We start from the raw sequence: 27,882 nt of genomic DNA, 5'->3' as shown, positions 1-27,882 counted from the left end.
TAAATAACAACAAAAGGGAATAGAAGACCTAAGGCCTAAATAAAATTACAAGATTGAAAGAAAAACTTGCCACAAATTGATTATGAGAACATATGAAGTGAAGCATACCTTGAATCTTTTAAGAAGAGGCTTTTGTTGCTACTCCAAAGGCTCCTCCAAAAAGGCTTTTTGCTTCAACATCTTACGATTTGTGTGTGTGTGTGTATTATGTTGTAGTATGTTTAATGTGTGATTCAATTTTTCTTTCTTTAGGAAAGAAAACTAAGATATGAGAACCTATAATTTTGAATTTCATAAATTTTAAAATCACATAAAAATGTAGATCTTTAAAATTTTGTTTATATTGGTGTTAGCATTCTTTGATGTGAGTTGCTTTAGAGGACTATATAAAGTGATTTAGATACTCCCATAAATGTGTCTAGCATCCCCATCTCTACTTTCATTCCATTGTAGTGTTAATGAGGTGTAGTCTTAGTATATGTGTTGTCATTTCTCACTGCTTATCTAGTACGTATTCTTATTCGACACAAATTGTTTGCTACATTGAAATACTTTAGCTTGTATAATTTTGGTTCCATTTTATGTCAATGATCAAGATACTTATATTGCTTTAATAATTTGTAACCTAATTGTGAATATCAATTTAATGATTAGCTACAAAATCACTATTGTGGGTAGGTTATTTTGTGCATGCAAGTTAGTAGAACCAAACTATTCAATTGAAACAAAAAATTAAAATGATGGGGTGTAGTATGTAGTGTAAATGCTATCATTTTTAATTGTCATACAATTTGAAATTGATCATAGTATAAGGTCCTGGTCTAAGCATAATAAGTGTAACATGACGTTTTTATGGATTATCAAAATGGAGTGCTAAGCCTTAGGCCTATCTTGGTAAATAAATTATGCATGAGCCTTTAACATATGTCTTAGTGCATTACCACTCTAGTCATTATATGGATTACCCTTTTGCAACACCATAATTTCATAGGAATTGATGAAATATAAGCAAGAACAATTTGAAGTAATCCAAGTACTTTTGGCATTGAAGTGACTTGTCAAACTAGAAAGTTTTTGTTCACAAGAGATGACATGATAATCATTATGAGTTAATCTTGTAGTTTGTGAGTAGTTGTAACATGTTAGCTTCTCTTAAAGTCATTCCTCACCTTAATTCTCTTAAAGTAATTCCTCACCTTAATTCTCATGATCTCTAAGACTTACAACAAGTTTCTTATGGATCCCTCTATATGAGTCGACATTACCTCATTCCCATGATGCTTTTTTAACACACAAGTTAGATGCTCCATAAATGCCATTTGTTAGATATACCTCTTAATTGTGGTCATTTCAAAGTGAAAAAATACATTCATGATGACAAATCTATTGTTAATTAACCACATAGCTTAGTGTATCATATGATACATCAAAGTAGTTAGCAACAATATATTGCCAACTTACAATAAATTCATGTGTAGGTGTGTAATGTAGTAGTGAAATCCTAGTAGAGTGAGATCCCATATTAAGCTATTGTTCATAACTTTTGATCTCATTAGTTGTGCACAAGTAGGACCATCTCTACATTGTTGCTTAGACCACCACAATGTATGCTTGTATGAGAGAGAGAGAGCATTGAAATAAGGTGATGATACATTTTGGCTTGAAAAGAACTTGGTCACAAGCAATTCATTGACTTGTGCACATTATCATGATGTTTTGATTTGGACCTATCCATAGGTAAGTATGCACTAGTGTGGATGCCACCCAATCAAGGTGTTGGGAGGTGGGAGAGGATTGTTAAGGAAAGAAATGAATGGAAAGTATGCCATACCCAATACTAATTTGCCACTTATGTAAAGCTTGTTGGAGAAGGTAATACCCCTTATATGTGGTAGACCTCGATAACTCCCATGTTATTGGAGAAGGTAATACCCCTTATATGTGGTAGACCTTAATAACTCCTCTGTTATTGCACTAGAAATGTATTTGGAGAACCTTTCTATGGAAAGGTTACTTGAAACCTTAAGTAGGTAGTTTCAAATAGTTGGTCATAAAGCATGTCTTATTGAGTAGTTGATAAAGAGCACGACGACGCTTAGCCAAGCATTAGTATTGACTAGATATAAATTGGACAAGATTGTAAATCATCCCTTCCATAATTGCATTTTTCAAAGGAGTTTTCACTTGCAAAAATACACTATGTTTCTTAGAGGGCCCCAAAATGTATTACAACTCTATGTTTCTTAGAGGGCCGCAAAATATATCACAACTGACTTCAATTATGATTTCTCATCGACTGGTTGCATGAACGAATGCCATGTCATAAGGTAACAATCTGGAGGCTAATGTAGCTTGTCAAACTTTTGAAATACATATAGGCAGATGTTTTAGGTAGAGGAGGTGGTTTAATGAACTGAATGCAGGGTGTGAACACCCATCTGTGTCAGTCAGTCAGTCACACACACACACACACACACACACACACACACACTCTCTCTCTCTCTCTCTCTCTCTCTCTCTCTCTCTCTCTCCACCTACTCCTACACCTATACACAGCCAATAAACAAATTGCTGCTAGTGTACGAGACATTAAAAACGGGGCAGAATATTCTGGAATTCGTTTGCCATTGGGTTGAACAAAGGACCGCCTGCAGCTAGATCATCTCTTTCGCTGCTCTTTATGGATCTGTTAAATATATTCCCGCTAGATGGATAGATAGATAGATAGACTATCATATATCAAAGGCTCTTAACAGATCAATCATCACTTGCTGTACGTGTGGATTGCCAGAAAGAGCACCTGATACAATTTAATATCGCATGTGGAGCTTTATATCCCCTTCTTCTTCTTCTCCTCCTCCTTTCTTCTCGGTTGACTTCTGTTCATTCTGCTCGCTCAGTCAAGCTTGATCCATGTCTCGTTTTATATCAGGTCTTACTGGAGAACTCATGATGATGATTACATTGCCCTTGTAGGTCGTTTTAGAGGACTGATCAGATTACTCTCGTAGGTCTGATTACTGTAGATCCATATCTCCGTCCTTCTGCAGTTTGATCTTGACGATCAAAATCTTGGCTCGCATGGGGTCTGATGATCTGAATGGTCTGATTAGCTTGCTTCTGGGGCAAAATAAGAGGTCCAATTAAGAACTGCAGTGCTGCAAGTTGTAACTGCAGAAGTCATTTTAGGTCGGGTCTGTAACCGCATGATTAGATTAGACCTGCTGCAGGTAATTTTGGGATATTTGTCTAGCTCTCTAGACTTATGAGGGTAAGGTGATTAAGGCTCCGACTCTGGGATTATGAGCTTGATTAGGGCTGCGATGGCAGGTTCTGACGGCAAATCATGGGATTATGAGCTTGATTAAGGCTGCGGATGTGGGGTTGAATGGAAAATATCATGAGTGGTGGGCAAGATCAATCATAAGGCAGGATGGTAGGGATTAGAATTTAGGGTAATGGGCATCTGGTCAACTGAGAGAGAGAGAGATTAAAGTAGATTTGTAGGTTGGGTACACTAGATTTGCACAATCTTTAAACGTGCTTATTCCAACACGTTGTAAAAAAGCTACAACAATAAAAGCCAACGCAAATCACCTATCGCTTTCAGCCTTTCTCTTTCGAGGAAGCGAACTGCAGCTCACAGTACAGTACACTGCATGCTGTATTCGGAAATCCGAATTCGGGCTCCAGTCTAGCAAACTGCCGACAAGATCTATCAGCCTTTCACCCGAAAAGGGCAGTTCGATCGAACCTATCACAGCAAATATCGTTGGAAGAGATCAGCCGAGCTTTTCCGAAAGGGGAAATAGACGCACCAAGCTTTCTTGAAAGGGAATAATCGCACCAAACAATCGATCATGGGGAGGGTGAAGCTGGAAATAAAGAAGATCGAGAATCCTACGAACAGACAGGTGACCTACTCCAAGAGACGGAATGGGCTGATCAAGAAGGCCTATGAGCTCTCAGTGCTGTGCGACATCGACATTGCCCTCATCATGTTCTCTCCATCAGGCAAACTCAGCCATTTCTCAGGCAAGAAAAGGTGAGACACACACACTCGCTCGCTCGCTCTCGCTCTCTCTCTCTCTCTCTCTCTCTCTCCCGAACCATCAGGCTTTATTCGTTGTTTAATTTAATGCTCTATAGATCACTGTCTACTGATATTGCTTGTCTGTCAAGCTTGTACATCCATGTCTTATATTAAATTCTCTCTCTCTCTCTCTCTCTCTCTCCGCTATCCATAGCTTGCTCTCTCACATCTCTTTCCTAAGTTCACTAATTTAGCAGCAGCAATCCATGTTCTTTTGTCAGTTCACTGCATGGTTGATGCTGATTTTGCCTCTTCAATAATATTTCATTCTTCCAACTTTTAATCTGTCCAGCCTATTTGCTTCTTCCATTCTGTCTCGATTTCTTTACTAAATGAGCTGCAATCTATTCTGAATTACTTGTTCCATTTTATCTCAACTTCTATATCGGTGTCTTCCTTGTGCTGCTAATCCAGTAAATCAGCTGCAATCTATCCTTACTTGATCATGATTTCAAAGTTGACTTTGTTCTCTTCATTGGTCTCCAACGTCTTCCTTGCAAGATTAAAATGTGCTTACAGCAGAATTAATTGTGGGTTTTAGTTGCAGCAGGATCGAGGACGTTATCGCTAGATTTGCAACAATATCCGAGCACGAAAGAGCCAAATGGTACCAAAAACATAATCCAACCCATCGCTAATTTCTTTCATTCTTCCTTGAAACCAAAATAGACCAGCACTAGAAAGTCGCATCCTGCTACATTCTTTTAGTCTTTGCAGCCAAGCGCATCAAACTATAAAAAATAACCTAATAAGCCCACTTCCTCAAATAATCATCGCATCTTCAACATAACCTAATTAATCCAGCAAACTAATATTCTGACTGCGCAAATTAATGTTGTGAATGGTTGTGTTAATTACAGCCAGTCTAGCAAGAAGTTTGGTGGTGAAGCAAGTTCGGCGACTCCTCGAAAAATTGAGAACACTGAAGTGGGTCTTCATTCAACAGCCCTCATGTATTTATTTATAGTGGTCATGCAGTAATGTTTCTGTTTTGGCATTTGCTATGTTCAGATTTATGCCAATCATATGGCTTTTGCTTCATTTACATGCCTAGTATGTAGAGGCTTTTCGGTGTAATTGAAATGACTAGCTATCCTACTGCTCTAATACTTCTCCAAATGCTTTGAAGTAAAATAATCCAGTCTTTGTTTTCTTGTATGTGTTTCCTACAGACATTAATCAGAGCAGCAAAAAAGCTTAGTCAAGATGGTTTTTTACCTGGGTAAGTCACCATTTGTATGTTTCTCCTTAATTACATCAAGCTTAATTGAACAATACCATTGTGCATGGTTATGAAAGCTTCAATTCCTGATTCCCTTTCTTTTCCATTATTGAACAGCTCTCGTGCTTCCAATCTAGAGGTACACATCATTATAATTTGTCAAACCAGTCGAGAATAAAATGATTGATACACAATTGTGAACTCTTGTACTTACGTCAGTGGTCCTTATTCTGTGAATTTAATGGCAGACACTGCAGTATGAGATTCAAAGAACTCAAGTTCAATTGCAAGATGCAGAAAACAGGCTCAGGTGAGTACTTTTCAATTTTTAAATGTGTACATGTGATCTTACCTTGGAAAAACAAACCAAAAGCACAGGAAGAAACTAAATAACTTGATTGATCACACGACCATATTCTGACTCTGACCAAGTGTGCGCTCTATAAGACCTTGAACTCCATATCACCAAGCACATAGACCTTCTGTAATCTCTTTTTTTGCATGCGTACATCCTTGCATCACTTCCTGTTGCCTTATTCTCATTTCACGTGCTGTGTTACTGATGATCAAGTAATTAGTTATGAATTCACTGCATCCTCTAACAGTTTGGAACACTATGAACTTTCATGTGTTACCACCTATTGGTGCCTTCTAACAGTCTGGAACACTGTGAGCAACTGTGTGTGAAGAAATAGAGTATTTCCCGTGGAGGCACCAATTGACTACTTGGAAAATTTAGGTGTATATAGAGGATCTAAATCCTACATTTGCCACGATGTGCAAACCACATGTATCAGTGCAAGATACACCGATATAACTGTTCAGTTTCTGATTAGCACTAGTGTTAATGTGCTTGTAGGATTTACGAGGGGGATCTGAAGTGTTTGACTTCCATGGAGCAAGTGGAGAGCCTGGAGCAGCATTTGCAAAGTGCACTCGACAGAGTGAGACTATATAAGGTGCATTTCCTTCTACTTTATCACATATGTGTCTTTAATCTTTCGTATTGTGCTTCAGTAATCAGCTCTTAGATCTTTTGACCTGAAAGTTATTGTTTCACTAATTTTCTTGGTATGGTCTGCTACTCATCAGCAAGCCATGGAGAACAGTCAGGTGATGCCTTTCAATGTAGCTGCAAGGGTACACTGTTCTCAAACTCCATGTATTTCTGCAAGTGAACTGTTTTCGTCAATGGAAAGACTTTGTGCCAGAGAAAGCAGAACTTAATGTTATACCGAGGAAAACAAAATACTAGGAATTAGTATAGTCAAGTTGTACAATTACCTTTCTGTTTTGCACGTTAAATAGTTCTGACTAATTCAATATCGTCTACAATGCAGATTTATGCAATGCAGCAAGCTGGAGGCATGCTCCATCAAACTCCACAACAGATCATGAATTGGTTAACCTTGCGAGAATCCCAACTGACTGCACATAATACATCAGATCAACCGGGTCCTGTCCTGTCGTTAAGGTAGCATTCGTGACTACCAATCCTGACCATCCAAAGAACTCTAACTAGCGACTTCATTAGTCAATAGTTCAGACTCCTGTAGAGTCTTATATCATATGAAGTAACCCTAGCAAACATGAGTGAATCACCCTAAACTGCTCAAAATTCAATAGTGGTAGTTAAGTCTACTGAACATGAGATATGGGTCAGGTCAAGATGTCTTCTAATGCTTCTGCTCAGAATCAGCCTACCCAAGTCCTGCTCACTAAATGCATTACTTTTGTCTACACACTGCAATCCCTTTTTGCTGTAGTCACTAATTAAGATACTGTTTCAGAGATTCTCAAGGTGCAGCAGAATGTTCCTCAAATTCTTCATTGTACCCAAGAACTTTGTGCCAGGCTGCAGAAATGCAACTCAGCTCACAGACCGATCAAGCAAATGCAGTGCAAGCTTTGTCACAGTTCAGACAGGGGCATAGTTTGTATCAGTTGGAACAGCAACCCTATATCCAAAGCAAGGAGGAGAAGTTGAACTTGGAGTCGGTCAGAAATCAGAACTTCTCTCCCGCAAAGGAAGATGAAAACAATATGAGCCAGCAGGAATTAGAAGCTCACTATGATGCAAGTAGGGCTCCCACATCATCAGGATGGTCAGCTGCAGCATATCAAATCATGTCTGCTGCCGGTACATCTATAGCACCTCCAGCAACAAATATTGCAATCCCACTTGCCCAGGTACATTGAATTGTTCAGAAATATGTATGCATGTGTCTGTATGTTTTAAACCACTTTGGGGATTTCCCATAAGCTAGAGAAACTAGGATATGAGATACAAAGCGTGTCTACTCTACACAAACACACACACACACACACACACACACACACAAAGTGCGTTTACTCTGCACCACACACACACACACACGCACACGCACCCGCATCTGCATCCACACATGAAATCATCAATGATGCTTTTGGAGTGCAGTGCACGAGTGGTATATATTACTAATGATAAAGTCAATACAAAACCACAGAGCCTCTAGCTGATGTTTATTAACATGCCGATTATTCCTGTGCTATTCCAGCAAAGTCCACCGACTGTGGACAATCTCATCGGACGACAGCTGGCAACAGTAGAGAATCATCATGAAGGGGTGATTCCTTTTGAGGGCAATGTGCAGTAGCTCCAACAACCAGCAAGCCTCAAACGTTTTGTCCCAATTATCCAATTTTGTTAGTTGTAAATACATCCTAGTTAAGGAAGTTAGCTATGGAAATCAGGACAGCCAATGATGTAGCTGGATCTCAATAAATTGGATTGTACAAAATAGGATTACTGTAAAGACATGCGCAAGTAACTCGTTCAAAGGAACGAGTACCTTTAAAAAATAAAAAGCTTAGTTTTAGATGCAAGATGCAGATTCATCGGCTCTCTAAACGGTTACTTTAGTTCCTGCAACAACAAGTCCATTTTTATGGTTTGAATTAATATTTATAGTTAGTCTCTGATAATGGTTTGATTGTTGTCTTTGAGGATTGCCATGTTTATCTTTGAAGCTGAAGTTATTATAGATATGCAGTATATCAACTAAGTAATCTTTCATTATTGCTTTACTTCCGTAAGATCGTACTCTCAATTATTAAACCTCAAGTCTCATGATCCCATTAATATTACAATCCAGATCAACACATGCCGGAACATTCATGGATTGGACTGCATAACTACTGTAATTTAGAGTTAACTATCCTCTCTAATTATCAGTCAAGAGGCGCTGTGGTTGAACACACTATTTCGGCCACACATGATCATGTGAGAGACGCATCCATGCCAGACGTGATCTTTTAAGAGAGCTACAAGCAGACATGGCGAAGCTACTTTGCAGCTGCATCCCTAGCCCTTTATGTCCCTGCTTATCATCCCACAGGCAAATGATCGTATAACTTCCTTCTTCCTTCTGACTGCTGTCAGAACCACTTGCATGCACAATGCCAATATGTATGCATGGTGAGGTGCTTCAATCTCTCTTATAAAATATGCATGATGTGGCGCTTTGGCTAACCTAGGATTTCTTTTAAAAGGGGGTAATTTTAGGGTAGCACCTTAATTAAGACGGTTACAGAAGGACATAATTGGCAAAGATGGTCTTTCTTTTGAAGGTTTGGATATGCTTGCCCCTTGTGGAAACGATTCAAACCCCTTTGATTTTTGTAAGTTTTTAAGAATAATATGGTAATAATCGGCTAGACCCATAGTCATTGCGAAGCTCAACAGTCTACTTTAAAACTTTGTAATATTGAGGCTTCTCACCTAACCCTCGAAGAGCAGCCAAAACATCATCAACTGCTGGAAACTAATAGGGCCAACCTTGGAAATTTTCCCAGAAACCCTTCCCATTCCTATGATTCCACATGGTCATGATTGCTATTGCTCTAATGGCATTCCAGAGAGGCGCCTTGACCTTCCTGCAGCTGCCCATAATCTCCAAACAGCACACTCCTTGCATCTATTTTGGCCTGCAATCCAGCTTTCCAAACCCACTGTTGCTGAGGGTCTTCCAAATCCCTCTAACTTCCATACAATTCCAGGAAAGGTGCTGGGCCGATTATTCCTATCGCCCACACAAGCCAGAGAAGGGTGACATATTACCTCTGCCATCGACATGGCTACCCCAGTCGAGATTTGGGTGACAGTAATCTGCCAAAGGTGAATCAACATTTGCAGCACCCCTTAGAGGCTCCCGTTTTAATCTAATTCAGGCCATGCGAAAAGACATTCTGCTCTGCAGCACCTGCTAACTTGCTGTTTTCTCTCATGTGTCTAGCTACCTAGGCCCAAGACTACTAGTCATTGGAAACCCTCCCCAGCATTCTCAAGACCAGCGGCCCGACCTTGTCTTTTAGGGACTGGATTCCAAGCCCTCCTTCCTTTTTTGGGCCGAAAGTAACTACATCCAATGATATGGCACACATGGCCTAGAAGGTCAGGATGGCTGCCACACAGACAACGCTACCAACTAGGATGGACTTGAGAATTACCAACTTACGCCAAAAAGCATAAGCCTCTTGAGACCATTTGCAGATTTCACCTTCACACTTTAGTGCAAACAATTAAAACGCTACGACTGCGTCAAGCCCAACCCTATGGGCCACCATACATACCTAAATATTTCTCCCTTCTTCCAAATGTTGAAGCCATAGCAGCCTACTAGCCACTTATGGGTTTCATCTAGACCAATATACAATATCTCTACCTCCTCCTTGGCGACTAATGTGTGAGCTTGATATTGTTTGGATCTCAAGGGGTTGATCTAGACCAATACATACTATCTCTATCTCATGGCCAACTAATGAGCATGCTTGACAAGTCTAAGAACTCTTTAAATACCTCCATTAAAGTGCCCAGTTGAGCTTTATTTGCTTGGATCATATTTGGGTTGTCATCTGTAAAAATTTGAAGCACAAAGTAGCCATCCTCAAATAGCCTTAGTGGCTTGAGAATCCCTCTTTAAACTAGCCAATCCGGCTTGTAACAACTATGAAAATCAAAAGGTCAAAGGGCACCCTTTACAAATTGATCTATGAAGGTCAAATGGCTTAGATAATTCAACATTAACACTAACCTAAGTAGTTGCATTTCAGAAGAAATTGCATACCATGAAGATGAAGCCCTTCCCAAAGCTCATAATTGATAGTGCATTGATGATAAAGTCCTAGCTAATTTGATCATATGCTTTATCAAAGTACATATTGACAAGGTCTACCTTTTAGCCACTAGAGATAGCCAAATGTACTCCCAGTACTAGATTCATAAGAGCATCATGGATTTAGTGCTAAAAGATGAAACCATAGTGCTTTTGGTGGACCACATTGAGAGAAAACATTGATTCTTGCAACCATAACTTTGGCTAGAATCTTGTATGAAAGACGCAACATGGTTAATGGTCTCCATTGACCCATCTTTAGTCTCTTGAGACACTTAGGGATACCTTTTAGCCACTAGAGATAGCCAAATGTACTCCCAGTACTAGATTCATAAGAGCATCATGGATTTAGTGCTAAAAGATGAAACCATAGTGCTTTTGGTGGACCACATTGAGAGAAAATATTTGATTCTTGCAACCATAACTTTGGCTAGAATCCTGTATGAAAGACGCAACATGGTTAATGGTCTCCATTGACCCATCTTCAGTCTCTTGAGACACTTAGGGATTAATCTAATCAAACCAAGGTTGATGTAAGGCACTAGAGCTCATGTGTTGCACCACTAGTTGACAACTACCACAACTCTAGTATAATCCTTACCACAATGCTGCCATAGACACTTATAGAACTCTATGGGCATGCCATCAATGCAAGGGGCCATTCTTCATGCCCTTAACTGCATATTTCAATTCATGCAATGCAAAAGGGGACTTTACTCTTTTAGCTTATTCCTTAAGAGATTTTGTAGCCATACCCTTGGAAAGAGGTTTGGATTTTTGCATCATAGTGCCAAGGTTTGTCATACCTTCGGTCTACAATGGCTACTAAGTGGCCTTTGAAAGCTCTCAAAATCTATTCTTTATTAAAGAGCATGTTGTCTCTTTGATCTTCGATGAAGATGATCCATTCCCATTTACCTTTCTTCTTCAAAGCTTCAAAAATAGAAACTAGAGGGAGCATCCCCTTCGACTTCACATCTTTCCTTCAGTTGTATTTTTAAAACCTAGAATTTATAGACCACTTGAGCCTTAATGTATAATTCAACCTCCTATAGCAAATTGCACAAAACAAGGTGATTAGGAAAAAGATAAATATTAGATAAAAGAGCAACTCAAGCTTGGGTAGTAGCAGTATCCATTGTAGCTCTCCTTTTATGTGCAAAAGTTTTACCATGTTTTTTGGTAGGTACTATAACTATCTTCTTCCTTTCCAACTAGTCCTTAGTGGGGCTTTTGCATGCATTTTTAGCCTCTTTCCACACATGCTTGATCCTCATGAAAAAATAAGGGTCATTTAGAAATGATATACTATGTCTGAAGATTAGTGAACCTTTGCTCGTGCTACTCCCCATCTCTTGATAGTATGTTAACTATATATAACAATGATCTAATGTTGTGATCTCTTAGAGTACCCCAAATTTTCAATCCAAAGTGGTTCATCACATCATTCACATATGCTCCATCTAATCATGCTACCCTCTAGTAATCCCCTCTCTAATGATTATGCCACATGTTCAGGACTTCTCCATTGCCAAAAGTAGTCATAATATCTACTAGCCCATGCATGCTTTGGAGCCTCTCCCAACTCTCCTTCTCCTCTGTCAATCTTGTACTATACCCATGAGACTAGCCCCCAAAACCAAGTGTCATGTTAATTTGATCACCCATCATCAAGGTAGGGTAGCCAGTCAATCTACTTGCCAACATCAACCACTACATGCTCCTCCTAGTTTAGTTATTAGAGGAACAAACAAATGTTACACATATCTTCTCCCCATGTGCTACGATCTCAATTGCCAAGATTGGCCATTCATCCTTAAACTAGACAAAGCAATCCATGACCATAATCACAAAGTGGTGTGCAAATCGGATGCTATATGCGTACGTTCACTACAACAAAAAGGCCTCTTAGACACACTTTTAGACGCAATTTTTGAATTGAGAGAAAATCTTACGGGTGCGTATACCCTCCCATCTATTTGCGCGTCTACAAACTTGCGCCTATAGTCGCATGTATGACGAAATTTACACGTAAAAATAGACGCGCAATAGATGCACATATACACGTGTGAGTACAAGTACATTAAAAAACCAAAATTGTTATTTATTTAATTTCTTTTGTGCGTCTACCAGTGCATCTATATGGCAAATTAGACGGGCATATAGACATGCCCATAGACACGCTTTTACAAGCGCCGATAGACGCGAACGCAAAACCAAAAATCTCATTTTTAAAAAAAAGATATTTAGTTTCTTTTTTAAAATTTGAATTATGTAGCGTGTTATGAGCGCGTGTACTCTGCATTTTAGATGCGCTTATAAACGCGCGTTTTTTGCAATTTAGACGCGCAGATAGATGCGAAAAACAGAACTGGAAAGAAAAAATCAGAGAGTGGTTTTTTTTTCCCCCTCCCATACATGAAATTGTGCATTTGGGAAAAACACAATGGATCTGAAAGCACGAGAATTGAAAACAAAAATCCATGTATTCATTATAGATAAAACGCATTTACATGGGGAGTTTAAGTGCTTGTGACCTAAAGCGTGGCCGCAAGCAGTAGACTCAAAAATGGATAATAGATATACATGAAAACAAGGCCATAGAGGAGGTATGGTGCTCCTCTACGAATGTGAAGAAGAAACATCTTCGCTAGCACCACCATGGCTACTAGCGTTGCTATCCCCCTCCTCGTTATGCTCCACATCGGGGTTCGCCTACACACACAAAAGATCAAGGTTGCTTACGTACAATTGCAAAGAAAAAGTTATAATTAGCTATACTTTTAATAGGAAAGTAAGAAAAACATACCTCCTCTGGCTATCGAATCCTCATAGCCCGGTTGTATTGCCCCTCAGTGATGAGACCCTCCTCATAGAAGTGAAGCCATGTGGCTGCGCAGTTATGGCCTTGATGGTAACCTACCTCTCTAGGAGTAGGTATCCTACCAACGATAGTAGTCTGCAAAACAATTATGATATATACAAACAATTATGAGACACAATGTATTAGAATAAATTATATAAAGAATTGAAAGAAATATAAATTTTAAAAAACTAGAAATCAAAATATACTTACAAACTCTATCTCCCACGACTCTATGTCGCTCGATCCGTAATGCGACGATCCCATGGTTTCCATTTGTAGGCGTCGCGCCTCTGCGTGCTGGCGACTTTTCACTTTCTCTACTGCTTTCTTATTGGCTTTTTTCCACTCTATGCGGTGACACATAGGTGGTTGGCTATAGGCTCCACGCCCCTCCTCCTATCTCCGTAGTGACTCCCTGGCACATGTCATGAGGTGAGATCTTTTGTTGTGAAGCAAATCCCTCACTTTTGTGTGTCCCCAATCATCCGAGAATCACTGACCCTCAGGATTTGGGTACCTCCTATGGATTGCCCTCAACACCTCCTGCCACAAGCCACTTTTCTAATTCTTGAAGTAAACGAAATAATCTTTATACGTCGCATGCACGACGCTCCTCATGTACGCCATTATATCCCTTCCTTCATCATCATGGAAGATGCCACCAATATCTGTAACTCTATAGTACTGGCGTACAGGCTCCTCTACGTGATCTTCTGGTGAGGGTGATCGCTCGCCACCTCCTAGGCAACCCCCACACAAGCCTCGTCCTTCCCCTCGACTCTCCCTCCTCCCTCTCTGTCGACAACCCTTTGCCTCACTAGATGCATGTGCTTCTGCAAATGCACCTGCGTCGGCTGATGCTTGTGCTTCAGTCAATGCATGTACAGGTGCTGCACGTGGAGTACCTGCAATTAGAGTTTGGACATTTGGTGTTTGGGAAGCAGTACCAAGCAAAGACGTTAGAGGTGTTCTAGACATGACGTTGAACATCTCGTCTACTGTGGAAGAGTGACCAAGGTGTCTGGTCATGTCTCCCATGAAGTCTTCCTTACTAGGAAAACCTCCAAAAAATACATTGACCTCTCTACCAAACAAGCCCAATGTATCATTCATGCAATCCAAATCTGGGTCATTGCTAGATGAACCAAGATGCGACATCTGTAAAAAAAAACACAGAAAAAAGACAAATTCGTACAATTCTAGAAATAAAAATTTATTTTTTATTGGAGCTGACTGGTGCGTGTATAATCGCGTCTAAAATGCAGGATAGACGCGCTCTCAGATGCATCTCTGAAGTCAACCCTCTGGTCAGAGCGCGTGTATATCCGCATCTGACATACAGCATAGATACGCTATCAGATGCGATTCTAGAGTCAATGCTTCTGGGCGCGCGTGTATCCTCGCGTGTGGAATGCAGAATGCATGCGCTTGGAGACGTGACTCTGAAGTCAAAGCTTCTGGGCAAGGCACATGTATTCCCACGTCTCACATTCAGGATACACACACCTAGAAACGCGACTCTAAAGTCAAAGATTCTTCTGTGCAGAGTACGTGTATTCTCACGTCTCAGATGCAGAATACACGTGCTATGAGACGTGGCCGCAGACACAATGACAGCAAACATAGCTTCGCGTCTATCACTGCGTCTGTACTGAAATGTAGACGCACTGGCAAACGCGCTTAGTCGGCTGATTTCAGTTCGACGACCGACATTCATGATTTATTTGTGCTATAAAAAATTCAATCATAGATCCTAATACACAGAGAGAGAGAGAGAGAGAGAGAGAGAGAGAGAGAGAGAGAGAGAGAGAGAGAGAGAGAGAGAGAGGACTCACCTTGGGTGTTTGGTGTGGCGGGTGGTGGCTCTTCTTCCTTCTCTTTCTTCCTCTCCTTGGTGAGTTACTCTCCCTTGATGCTTGCTTGCTGCTTGTTGTCTCCTCCCTTTGCTTCTTCTTCCTCTTGTTCTCTCTTTCTTTCTCTCCTTGGCTTTTCTTTTTCCCCTCTTGTCTCTTTGAAGTGAAAGAAGAGGTGAGGCATGAAGAGACTGCATGTCGGCTAAACTCGAGCTTCAGAATGCGCAAAAAATGCAGGAAAGGAAAGGCGTAGTTTGAAAAGAAATGATTCAAGTATCTTTTGAATTTTGACGTTTGCATCTATTTTCATGTGTATATGCGCGTTTAAGTTGATGTAAACACGCTTATAGACGCGAAGTTAGATGCAGATTTAGACGCGTGGATAAATGCAGATATAGACACGCATTTAGCTTTTATCATGAATTTTTGTTTTTAAGATAAGTTTTGATAGTAAGTTCTTATCATAAATTTTTATGTATTTATGATAAGTTTTGTGTATTTAAAATTGAGATCTTAGAATAATTAATACGCCGGTTTGAAGTTTTTATGTAAACATATGAATAACAAATTTGATGTTGTCATGAATTAGGTTTAATCATGCCATCATCATCACCTAGTGCGGTGCATGCTGATAAGTCAACGAGCACATCCTCAAGTGAGGATGAAACATTACGTCTTCATAATCGAGATGCATGGCTACGACGAAAAATTAAATGCATGTGTAATCGTTGTCAAGGGTGTATTTTTCGAGCACGTCCAGTTGCAATGTCACACCTCAGCATGTATGGAGAATGGGACTGAGAAAAATCACCAGCATTCATTGTTTTTTTTTAACACTAAGATTGCTAGTCTATGTTACTCAATATATATCAACATGCATGAAACTCCCTTTTATGGTTGAGCAGGATGTGGTGCCACATCCTCAAATGCTCCCTCCCGGGCATCGAGAGGCTGCAAAACGTCGACGCGAGGAGGCAGAGTCTTCAATAAGAGTGGAGACTGACGACCATGATAGTAGCCCTCATGAAATGCCCCATCAAGTTGTAGAGGATGAGATTTTGGACAACATGGTACACCATCTATTTTCGCAACCGGTTCAGGGAGAAGGTCACTCTACAAAGCCAGATAATCCACTATACGTAGTGTCATCTACTCCGTTGTATGAAGGTTGTACGTACTCCATTCTTCGTGCGTCCCTCGAGATACTTAACTTGCAAATAATTTATGGATGGAGTAATGTCAGTTTGAATGCATTATTGAAGTAGGTATCAATTCAATTTGGCTTATGAATCATAATATTAATTGTTCTATTTTGAAATTAGACACAAATATATGTTGGTGGTTTTTTAACTCACTTTTAAAAATATATGTAGGTTATTATTACAAATGCTCCAAAAGGAAACAAATTGCCAACTAAGAGAAACCAAGTAAGACATTACTTGACATCGCTCGGAGGCCTCGATTATGTTAAGATCCATGCATGTGTCAATGATTGTGTCTTATTTCGTGGGATTCATGAGTTTGCACAAGAGTGTCCTGTTTGTGGCGAATCAAGATACGAAGTGGAGATGAAGTCAATGGATGTGACTTGTAAGATTTTGTGACATTTTTCAATTGTTCCACATATTCAACTTATGTTCGAGTGTAAGTCTTTTGGTAAGCTCATGTCATGGCATGCTAGTCATCGTTCAAGTGATGGAAAGTGAAGGATCCCTGCAGACACATCGCCATGGCAACATATAGATAATTTGTGGCCCGTTTTCAAAGAAGAGCCAAGAAATTTGAGATTTGATTTAGGTATGGATGGAATCAATCCATTTGGCATCAAAAGTACATCATACAGTGTATGGCCAGTGGTATTGGTGAACTATAATATTCCTCCATCCATGGCAATTAAAAAGGGACATGTAATGTTGTCCCTTCTGATTCCTGAAAAGCACAAGGTAAAAAACATGGACATTTACTTAGAGCCTTTGATTGAAGAGTTAGAAATGTTATGGAAAGGTATTGAGATGCAAGATACAAGCGTATCTGCATCCTTTAGAGATTTCACGTTGAAGGCCATGTTGTTGTGGACCATGCATGACTTTCCAGGATACGGAGAGTGTTCAGATACATGTATATAACTCTATATTTGAAATTCAAGACTTGAATCAATTGCATTTTATTAATTCACTTTTTTGTTTAGGTTTAACCACATCAGGGTATCATGCATGTCCTATTTGCAGTCCCTCTCTAGTTTTCTCTAGGCCGGCACGTTTAAAGAAGGTTATCTATGAAAATCATCATTGATTTCTTCCTATTGACCATCCCAAATATGTTTTCCCTACTAATGGAATGACTCCACAATCTTTAACCATTCGAGATTGGAAGGAGAGATGGATTAATGCCGACAGCCACCCTCCACTCGGCATGAGTCAGTAAGAAGTGCATTTCTCTCGATTGACTTTAAAGTATTTAGCATGATGAATTGTTTATATAATATATTGTTTGTTTGTTAGGTTCTCTATATTTTTTTGTATTTCCTATTAGACTGAACTCAAGATCAATCACTTGTTGGACCCCATGCACATATTCAAAAATGTTGTATCTACATTATGGGATCACTTGATAGGGGCTCGTGATTTAGTCAATGTAAGGGAGGATTTACGTAACATTGGTCGCATGAGACAAGCCTGGCCACGCATTGGGCCCAGAGGTAAGATTGAGCTACCCCATGCACCTTGGATGTTGTCAAAGAATGAGGAAAAAATAGTGAAAGAACAAATATGTAGCTTTCGAATGCCCACAGGATGTATGAGATGTCTCAAGGGAGCTTTCATAAAGAAAAAAAAAGAGGTGTGGAGCAACTATCTGGTTTGACGTTCCACGATTGGCACAAAATGATTCAAGCAAGGGTATCTCTAACCATGAATATAGTAATTAGTGGAGTAACTATGTGTAAACTTTGGGGTATGATGACTTTTTCCTCAACTAATCATTTGATCTATGAATATTGTTTACATTCAGTTTGTACTTCCTACTAGTATATCCCATTGTGTATCCAAAGATGTACGTGACATCATTTACAAGATGGGAGAGCTTGTGAGATGTGTATACATTGTATTTTTTCATTAGATATCTTTGAATTTCTACACAAAAATAAACAATTCTCAAATACATCTTGACAGATACGTGAGCTCAAAGGAAATTGATCCAGACACATTGTAAGATGCTCGAGTATTATCTGTTGAGGTGGTTTGTTTGGTGGAGGAAATTTTTCCTTGATCCATTTTGACTACTTAATTACATTTACTCGTACATTTGATTGATGAGATCGCACTTTGTGGGGCAGTTCATGCAAGATGGATGTTTTTTCTTGAGCGCTTCATGAAAACCTTGAAAGATTTTGTGAGGCAAAAAGCATGCCTAAGGGAAGCATGGCTGAGAGTTGGTTAGTGCAATCATCCCTTGTTTATATCTCTGAATATCTTGCTATAGTGGACCCCTCTCAACCACGACTATGGAAAGATGATGAAGACTTGAGGATGACCTCTATAATACCTCAAGGAAAAGGAATGTCAAGTAAAGTGCTAACAAAAGAACTTCGTAAGTTAAATAGTTCTTGTGTGCTCAATAGTGATGTAATGAGCAAATGGGTGATACTATATAATGAAGTAAGGGCAAGAAGAAAAAGTGAAAGACAAGCATTTCACACTAGATATGGACGTAATGTCTCATTTTCAAACCATCTAAATGCGCTCCCACACCATATTGATATAGATTGGTCACATGAGGAAATGGAGAGAATGGAAAAAGAGGAGAAAATTAATATATCTCAAGAAGAGTGGGAATATGCACGAGGTTGCTTATCAAAGGTGAGACATACTATCAATTAATTTGTTTCTATAAGTTATATTTATATAAAAATTGACATGTTTGATCTTAATCTTTTACTACTAATGCACATTATTCAATGCTATTTGGTGTGAGGGTAAACATATTCGAACTCAACATATAGATGAAAAGAGAAATACCCAAGATTGTGGTTTCCTTGCTCACTTCAAGGATGGCAATGATACCATGGAAGGTTATTGTGGCTTGATCTAAGATATTCTAAAGCTTGACTTCAGACGATTCTCTATATATGTACTGGATGTGAAATGGTTTAAAGAAGTGGTAACAAATGGTGAGCATTGCACAATCAGACGTCATCCAAGTGGTTTTGTAATCATTGACTCTACAAAATTTCACCAAAACAAGAATGACACATTAGTACTACCTCAGCAATGCAAGTAGGTATATATGCAAAAGCTAAATTTTTTTAAACGTATACATGTGATACATATACACAATATAATAAGTATTTAAGTTTCTTGCTTTTGTTTTTCAAATATAGGTTGTGTATTATCCAATGATAATGATGGGACCTAAAATGGGCCGGCATTGGCTATAGCACTAGCCGGACCTCATGCTCATGACACACAAACACCCTCACGGCCTCGTGGACCAGGAGCGTCAATCTAAGGCTGAAGGACAAATTGCCCTAAAGCTTAATTCATGCGTTTATAGTTCATAGTTCAACGTTTCCTTAACCTCAGAGGGAGATCCCAAAGCACTTAGGCATAACGCCTTGTCACACACATATATAGGAGGCACTCCACCGACTAATAGTCGGAGCCCCACTGCAGCTCTCCTACATCTCAAGGATTGGCCCTTTGATATGCTGCTAAACATATAACACAAACGAGCAAAAACTCCTCTCTTTTATATTTTTCGTATTTCCAGGAGATATACCATGCTTCCTCACTTCACAGTCCCTTAGGAAACCGACCCTCTACCCTACGGCAAGGGATAACCTCACACTCTCAATCGTGGGTCAGAATCCTAAGAAAACAATTGCTATGCAGTCTAGGAGATTTTTCCTTTGATACCATGAACCATGCATAGTGCATAATGTGAATTGTTTAGTGCATAAAAAATAGGAAATCAGCATTGTCCATAGTGCGAAACCAATCTTTTCATGCTTTCCATGCTAACGTTTATGTATTGAAACGAGGAGAGACACCGAGCCTTACGCTCATGCTGCCTTTTCCTTTATTTTAAAACAACGTCCTATAGCCATGATGCAACACATAAATCAGATTTAAGATTGTACTTTGACGCTCAAACTCCCCTCTCATCCTACCATTTAATGTTTTGCAATCGTTGATAGGTGTAAGAGTCCTTTTATGTGTATTTCTTTGTAGAGAAAGCAATAAATACGGATAAAAACATAGAAATGAGGGTAAATCGAGGCTAACCTCGTGCTCTACCTTCAGTATACATTGCACAAACACTTATGTAATTTTTTGGAATTTTCTTTTTATCGTTTCCTAATTTTCTCCCATTTAAAATCCATTTTCACCATTTTTGGGTATTTTTTCTCTATTATTTTCAATAAAAAAAACTAAAAATTAAAATTGATTATGGGTTGTGGCCCTTAGGTTCTTTGACAGCAAAATTTTAGGTTTTATTGATGTTATATCTCATATTTCCCCTTTATTTTACAAAAAATCTCCATTTTGCCCGTAAAACGCGTGTTTTACGGGTTTTATACCATTAATTTCAATCATAACACTTATGATTTTCTGATTTTTTTCAGCATAAACTGATCAAACTCATAGCAAACAACAACATAATGCATAATCAGCCCATGGGAACAAATATTCATGAAGTAAATTGCATAAAATATCAATTCCCTTTGTAAAAATAAAATTACCGTTCCAGCCATTAATATCCATGACAGTCCGGAATCAGCAATCTACCCTCCTCTTGCATCACGGAGCAATCCCATCTCAGTTGGACAAAGCATCCGTCGATTCTTCTTCTTCACACATAAATCTGCCTCTAGAAGAGAGAGAGGGAGGAGAGAGAAAGACTGAAATCAGAATTCTCCATTGAGACCACCATTGCGCGAGTGAAGAGCGGCGAAATCATCAGCAAGCAGAGGGGAAGCAAGGGCCAATGTCAATTGGGGGGGTTGCTCATAGGCAGGAGATTGCATCTCCAAGATCTAAGCGCAAAAATCGGCGCCATACTGTCACGTTTTCTTCATCCCCTCTCTCTCCACGATTTCATGCTAAGTTAAATGTTAGCATAAAATGCCTCTAGCCCCCAAAGGTCACCACTGATTTGGCCAAACTTTGGTCCACCTTTTCAAATCTTGGCCATTTCCCCGTCCGTACTACGAATTGAGCTCTGAAAAATCCTGGGCGTCCGGCTCGGCATCTTGCATTGGCCAGTAACTCCTGACAACCCGCAGGGCAGTCTGAAAAATTATCAAAAATCAACAAGTGTCGCTCGGGCGCCTTTAAAGCACTTTGACTCTTACAATAGTCCTAGGTCGAGCCGCTGCCTTCAATGTTTAATATTTTTCCCTTCTCAGCATCAAAATTCCGCTCTCATTGGCGACCACGGGATAGGGCGACTCAGCCCGTCGAATCCCACGGTAGATCTGCACAAAACAACCAAAGGAATCATCAAGCTGATACAAAATAGATACATATTAAACATAGCACAATGTGCACCTTACCCCCTAACAGAACCAAGGCATCACATCCACAAGGAGTAGGCCTAATATAATCTGATATAAGGTCCGAAGCTAGTCACTAACCAATTGCTCCAACACGGCCAAACTAAAAAGAACCATCAAAGAGGTTGCCCTAAGTGGTGGTCCGAACTACCTACCAGACTAAGGAAAACACAACCAGTAGCTCTTATTAGACGAGGACTCCTATAGCCTGATCAAGAAGTATTTTCTTTTAGCACATTTTTTCTTTTAGGGTTTTTATTTTTATTGACATACTCGGGTATGTAAAAAGGAGGGAGCTGAGCATAGTGACCCAAGGAGAACAGGGCATCGGCCTCAAGACCTGTCTCGGTACCCAAGAACCTACCAAGCCCTCGCAAGGTGACACTTAATCCTTTTCTAACACTCACTTTTATTTTCGCTCCAACCTTCCTTAATTTTTGAACCTACCAAGCCCTCACAAGGTGACACTTAATCATTTTTTGACACTCACTTTTATTTTCGCTCCAACCTTCCTTAATTTCTTCTTTTCTAGCAAGATGCCACCCCTAGGAAGACAAGGCATCGGCCCCGAGTCTGACTCATCCCTAGGAACCTACCAAGCCTTCACGGCGATGATCAACTGCTCAAAAATTTTCCTTTCTTTTTTTTTTGTGATAGGGGTTAGAACCCCTTTTTACACACCTTTGTATTTATTGATTTTCTTTTGGGATATTCAAGGTTTCTTTTCCTTTATCATCATCATTTTTCTTCTGGCAGGCTTCTCTAACTGCCTCACAACTAAAAAGAACTCCTGGAACGGCTGCCTAACAGGCTAGCGGAACAGGGTCACTAGAACGCCCTTCTAAAACAAGTCTTTCGGTGTCGGACAATATCTTTACAGGAGGCAACGACTACTCAAACCTCCCTCAAACATACTTAACCAAAACCTGGGACTTCATGCCTTGGACGCCGGTCCCCAACAAGAAACGAAAAACCCCTTAACAAGTACACAAACACATATAGCATTAAAACCACAGTACTCATAAAGAAAAGATATCACCTGGATAGGGCCACGAGAAGCTTCCACGCAACAAAAGGCTCCTTCCACACTCTTCTAGCACAAAACTAAAACAAGAAACCATTAACTACACCTGCACTAAACAGACAATGGGCCCTCTTGGCCTAACGAAATAAAGCACTTCACCACAAAACTTAATTGGCCCTCTTGGCCTAACGAAATAAAACATTCAAAACCTCGCAAGACTGGCCCTCTTGGCCTAACGAGATCAAACAGAATAGCACCTATACATCCCTCCCTGGAATAGCACAGATATACAATAATAGGCTCCCTCCCAAGGAGGAAAACACAAGCTCGTAACCCTAAACTAAATGCATAAGGTTATGACCCATCCCTCCTGTATATATAGCAAGAGGCGTACGCATAACATGTTGTCTAATTAACCTCTGGGTCCAGGATAATAACGGTAGATTGGTCTCATCTACTCTTTGCATTACCCATATCAACCATCGTCTACCATATATTGCATGCTCTGATAACATTCTCCACAAGCTACCGGGCCCTGTTTCATCATTGATAACAATATCCAGACTAGGACCACAATTAAAGAAGAGGTCTTCTTCATAAGCAAGATTTGCTAGTGAATCCGCAAACTGATTCCAATAACGTGGGATCAGTTGAAAAGACACTCTCTCAAACTCTTCAAGTAGGGTCATAGCAGTCCGATGATACATACAGAGAATGGGATTCCGCACTGTGTATATCCCATCTAACTGATTCAGGATCAACTGGGAATCCCCTTTTACTAACAACGGACGAATACCACCTTGTTTGGCAATATGCAGTTCCATAATCAAGGCTTTATACTCGGCCATATTGTTAGTGAATCCTACCCCGAGATAAGCAGCTAACTTCATCGTAACTCTTTGTCAGGGATCTCGGATTACTAGTCCAACGCTTCCTTTTTTATTAGGGCCCCTGGACGCTCCGTCAAATTATAATGTATACGTCCACAATGGGTTTACACAACGGACCATCACGAACTCCTCTATTCGTAGTTATGGTAATCAAAGTTTAGCATATTGAGGGGACGAACTGATGGCTCCATCCCACCTTCTTCATTGAACCCAATAGGAATACTCGTCAACAGTCGTAAGCAGTGATGGCAAAAGACTTTAATCTCCCACACAAAGGTTCCATCTTCTTGCTCAATCACTTTATATCCTTTGCTCCACCAGATAATTTTCCCCTGATGGTATCTTTGCTCCAGATATGGGTGCTCCAAATAAGAGATTAACCGACCCATCAACCGACTTCAAGCTCTTTCGCAGGTCTCAAATCATCCCCAACATAGACCTGCAATGCATTTCTCTATATTAGCATACTTAGAAATAATAAGGTTTAATCTTATTAAGATTAACCTTATTTTTAAACTCTACTCCCTATAGATCAGCTAATAGAGCCGTAGACCTATTTTTCCCGAGCCTGACAATCTTGTAGGGGCCATCCCATTTAGGTTCCAGCTTCCCTGGAAACAACCCCCTACGCGCATCATAATAAAGGACTAATTGCCCTTTTTTAAAGGTATACTTCTTCGCTCTAAGATCATGCAATTACTTCATCTGACGTTTGGCTACCTCTTGGTGTAGTAAGCTCTGCAACTTCAGCTCATCCAGGTGGGCTATAGTCGTGAAACATTCAAAAAGGGAATCCTGATCTCCCAAAGAATGGTTAATTGCAAACCGTATGGTTTGTTGAGATATCGAGCTCCACTCGTGATACGCGAGGGTGACCGTTGTGTATTTATGTCACCGACTTGTCAGTTGCAGACGCGGTTGGTACACCGCCCATGAATAATAGCTACATGATAGCTATCCTTATCTACTCTACTTCGTGGCTCAGTTAGTATGCCACCTTAGTTAGTTGAGTTTGGTTTGAGACCCATATATAGGGTTCTTCTATTTCTTTGTATGAGAGTTCTTTTGGCTTACACAACTAAGAAGAGGAAAACTATTTTCAGCCTCCACCCTTGTGTGTATTCCCCCATTGTGCAAGCAAGAAAGCTTCAAGTGAGACTCCTTCCTTCTCTCCCACAATCTTGACATGGTATCAGAGTCTTGTTCGTGGTAAGGAGCTCAAGAAAGCAAGCCAAGCTCGCGGTGTTCTGGTAAGAGGAGCAGTGTTGCTTTCATTTTCTGTTTTGGGAGCAGATCTCTGCAGGTAGCACAGCCGGAAAGTGCAGGAATACATTGTCTCAGGTTGAGACGCCTTTCGCGGTGAAGCAAGAGGGCAGTATATGCTGCGGGATAGGGCTTTAGCCCTGGCGACCTTGTTTTTTTGATTTGAGGCCATTTCGGGGCCTGTTTTGGAGGCGGAAGTTTTCTGCACGCACTCAGGAAAAGGCCCAGTTTTATGCTGTGTGACCACTGTTCTACGGGTCGGTGAAAAGTTACTGTAGAAATTGCATTGTATGCCTGTGCGCAGAGACATTGGGAGTTACAGAATCATCCCTGTTGCCTGTCGATGCAAAATCGTCACTAGGAAGTGACTGTGTGGTCAAATACCACTTTCGTCAGTTTTGCAGATTTGCCCTTGTGAGGCTAAAGCTGTGTTCTTTGCAGTGACAGAATTTTTTGCAGTGTTCTGTAATGGCGTCTGATTCTCTTTCACAGATTGTCACTGAAAAGCTTGACAAGAACAACTTCCAAGCATGGAAGTTTAGAATGACAAATTTCCTTATGGGAAAAGGATATTGGAAATTTGTTGCAGGAAATGAAGAAGAGCCAGTTCTTCCTGATGTTCCCAATCAACAACAAATGTAGGCATTCAAAACATGGCATGAGAGAGCCAGGAAAGTTATGTATTGGCTGTCTATCAGTATTTCAGACTCTATGATTATGCATATTCAGGATGCAAGTACGCCAAAGGAGGCATGGGATACTTTGTAAAAAATGTATAGCACAAATACGCAAGCCAGGAAAATGCAGCTCAAGCAAGAGTTGCATAATGTGCAAAGAGAAAGTATAAGCATCAACGACTACCACATGAAGGTGAAGAAGATTGCAGATGCACTTGCTTCCATTGGGTCGCCAGTGGAAGATGATGATTTAGTTTCCGTGACCTTGAATGGTCTAGGAAAGGATTATGCACAGTTCCGAACATCCATTTCCGTCCGTGAAAGATTTCCTGATTTTGAGGAGTTGATTGCTCTTCTAATTTCTGAGGAGCAGAGAAATGGTGGTGCATCTTCTTCAGGAGGAACTTCAAAAGAAGCTGTCTTCTACTCAAATGCTGGAAGAGGTAGAGGCAGAGGTAGAGGAGGCCGATTTGGAGGCCGTGGCAGAAATCAGAATATGTAGTAAACTCAAGAAAACCAGTCCTATGGAGGAGGACATGGTAACTCTAGAGGCAGGGGGAGCCAAAGAGGTCGTGGTGGATGGCAAAGAGACCAAAATGCAAACAGTAATGTTGAATGCTACTACTGTGGTAAAATGGGTCATATGGCGAAAGACTGCTATAAAAAGCAGAATGACATCATGAATGGAAAACTGCAACAAGGGAATTATGCATCTTCTAGTAGACAGGGTGATGACAGAAATGAGCACTTGTTTATGGTGCAGCACATGAACAATTCTGTGACAAGTGCAGAAGAAAGCAATGATGTATGGTATGTTGACTCAGGTGCATCAAACCACATGACAGGTCATGCAGAATGGATGGAGGATGCAAGAAAAATGAAAAAACCAGGATTTGTGGAGACTAGTGATGATACTGCACATCCTATTGTGCAGATTGGAAAAATTCCCTTGTCTATGCAGGATGGGAAAAAGAAATACCTGTCTGATGTATTTCATGTCCCGAATATCACCAAGAATCTGGTTTCTGTTGGTCAAATGGTTGAGCAGGGCTTGCAGGTCATTTAATCCTCATGGATGCTTTGTTGAGGATATGAAAAATAAAGGTCGCTTGATAGCAAAAGGAAAGAAGAAGGGCAGAATGTTTACATTGGATGCAGACATGTCTGAATTGAGTGCAGCAATGTTTGCACATGGGACCGGTGTAGTTGCAGATATTGATATCTGGCATAAACGCATTGTTCATGTTAATGTACAGTGACTTAAATCAATGCAGGCCCAAAATATTGTTGTAGGTTTGCCAAAATTCAAGGTTGCAGAAATGCATAAGGTATGTGAAGCCTGTCAGTTTGGAAAACAGGCAAGGAAACCATTTCCTAGACATATTCAAGAGAGTAAGAAGCCATTGGAATTAATCCACTCTGATGTGTGGACAATTAAAGCTGCATCTCTTGGAGGCTGTCATTATTTTTTCAGTTTTATTGATGACTATAGCAGAAAAGTTTGGGTGTATTTTATGAAAAAGAAAAGTGAAGTTTTTGGGCATTTCAAAACTCTTAAAGCGATGGTTGAAAAAGAAACAAGCATGCAGATAAAATGCCTAAGGTCAGATGGAGGGGGAGAGTACCTCTCAAATGAGTTTGCAAGGTTCCTACAGGAGCATGGCATAAAGCAACAATATTCATGCAGTCATACACCACAACAAAATGGAATTGTAGAAAGGAAAAACAGGCATATTGGAGAGGTATCTCGTGCCATGCTCAATGAAAAAGACTTGCCAGATTTTTATTGGGCTGAAGCAGTTGCTACAGCAGTCTACATAATGAACAGGACTCCCACTGCAGCAATACATGGAATGACTCCAGAGGAGAAGTATACTGGTAGGAAACCAGATATTTCTCATTTGAAAATTTTTGGTTGCATTGCCTATGTACATGTGCCAGATGAGTTGAGATCCAAGTTGGATCCAAAAGCTGAGAAGTGCATCTTTATTGGTTACTCTCTGCAGCAAAAAGGGTATAGATGCTATAACCCTTCTACTCGTAAGTTTACAGTGAGCAGAGATGTTGTTTTTTATGAGATGAGTAGCTGGTATAAACCAGTAAATGTGATTGATGATGTTGATGCACAAAATGGTAATGCTGCACAGAATTCACAACAGCAGTCACAAAATATTAGTGGACCTAGAGCGTCCTCTAGCAGTGGTTCACATTCTTCGCCATGGACAGGCAGATTGAGATCATGAGAATCTTCTCAAAGTAATGCAGATAGTGGTATGCAGGTATCACGA

At 40.1% G+C, this 27,882-nt stretch overlaps 1 protein-coding gene across 2 annotated transcripts; it reads left to right on the top strand.

The window, feature by feature from the left end:
- The first annotated feature begins 2,792 nt into the window (after window positions 1–2,792).
- LOC148030031 (agamous-like MADS-box protein AGL65) lies at window positions 2,793–8,182 on the top strand. 2 transcript variants are annotated; one of them, XM_087687196.1, is made up of 11 exons: window positions 2,793–4,045; window positions 4,644–4,700; window positions 4,954–5,020; window positions 5,266–5,315; window positions 5,433–5,454; window positions 5,564–5,625; window positions 6,175–6,274; window positions 6,408–6,455; window positions 6,656–6,789; window positions 7,106–7,505; window positions 7,853–8,182. In XM_087687196.1, the coding sequence occupies exons 1-11, from the start codon at window positions 3,861–3,863 to the stop codon at window positions 7,949–7,951; spliced, it is 1,224 nt and encodes a 407-aa protein (XP_087543322.1). In that variant the 5' UTR covers window positions 2,793–3,860; the 3' UTR covers window positions 7,952–8,182. The 2 variants fall into 2 exon arrangements, with proteins under 2 accessions (XP_087543322.1, XP_087543320.1); XM_087687194.1 differs by having other exon boundaries at window positions 4,635–4,700.
- Window positions 8,183–27,882: the final 19,700 nt, after the last annotated feature.

Source organism: Lygodium microphyllum, chromosome 10 (assembly GCF_053477565.2).
Source record: "Lygodium microphyllum isolate KBCC chromosome 10, Lygodium_microphyllum_v1.1.10, whole genome shotgun sequence".
Lineage (NCBI taxonomy): Eukaryota > Viridiplantae > Streptophyta > Polypodiopsida > Schizaeales > Lygodiaceae > Lygodium > Lygodium microphyllum.
This window is presented reverse-complemented; position numbering and strand designations above follow the sequence as displayed.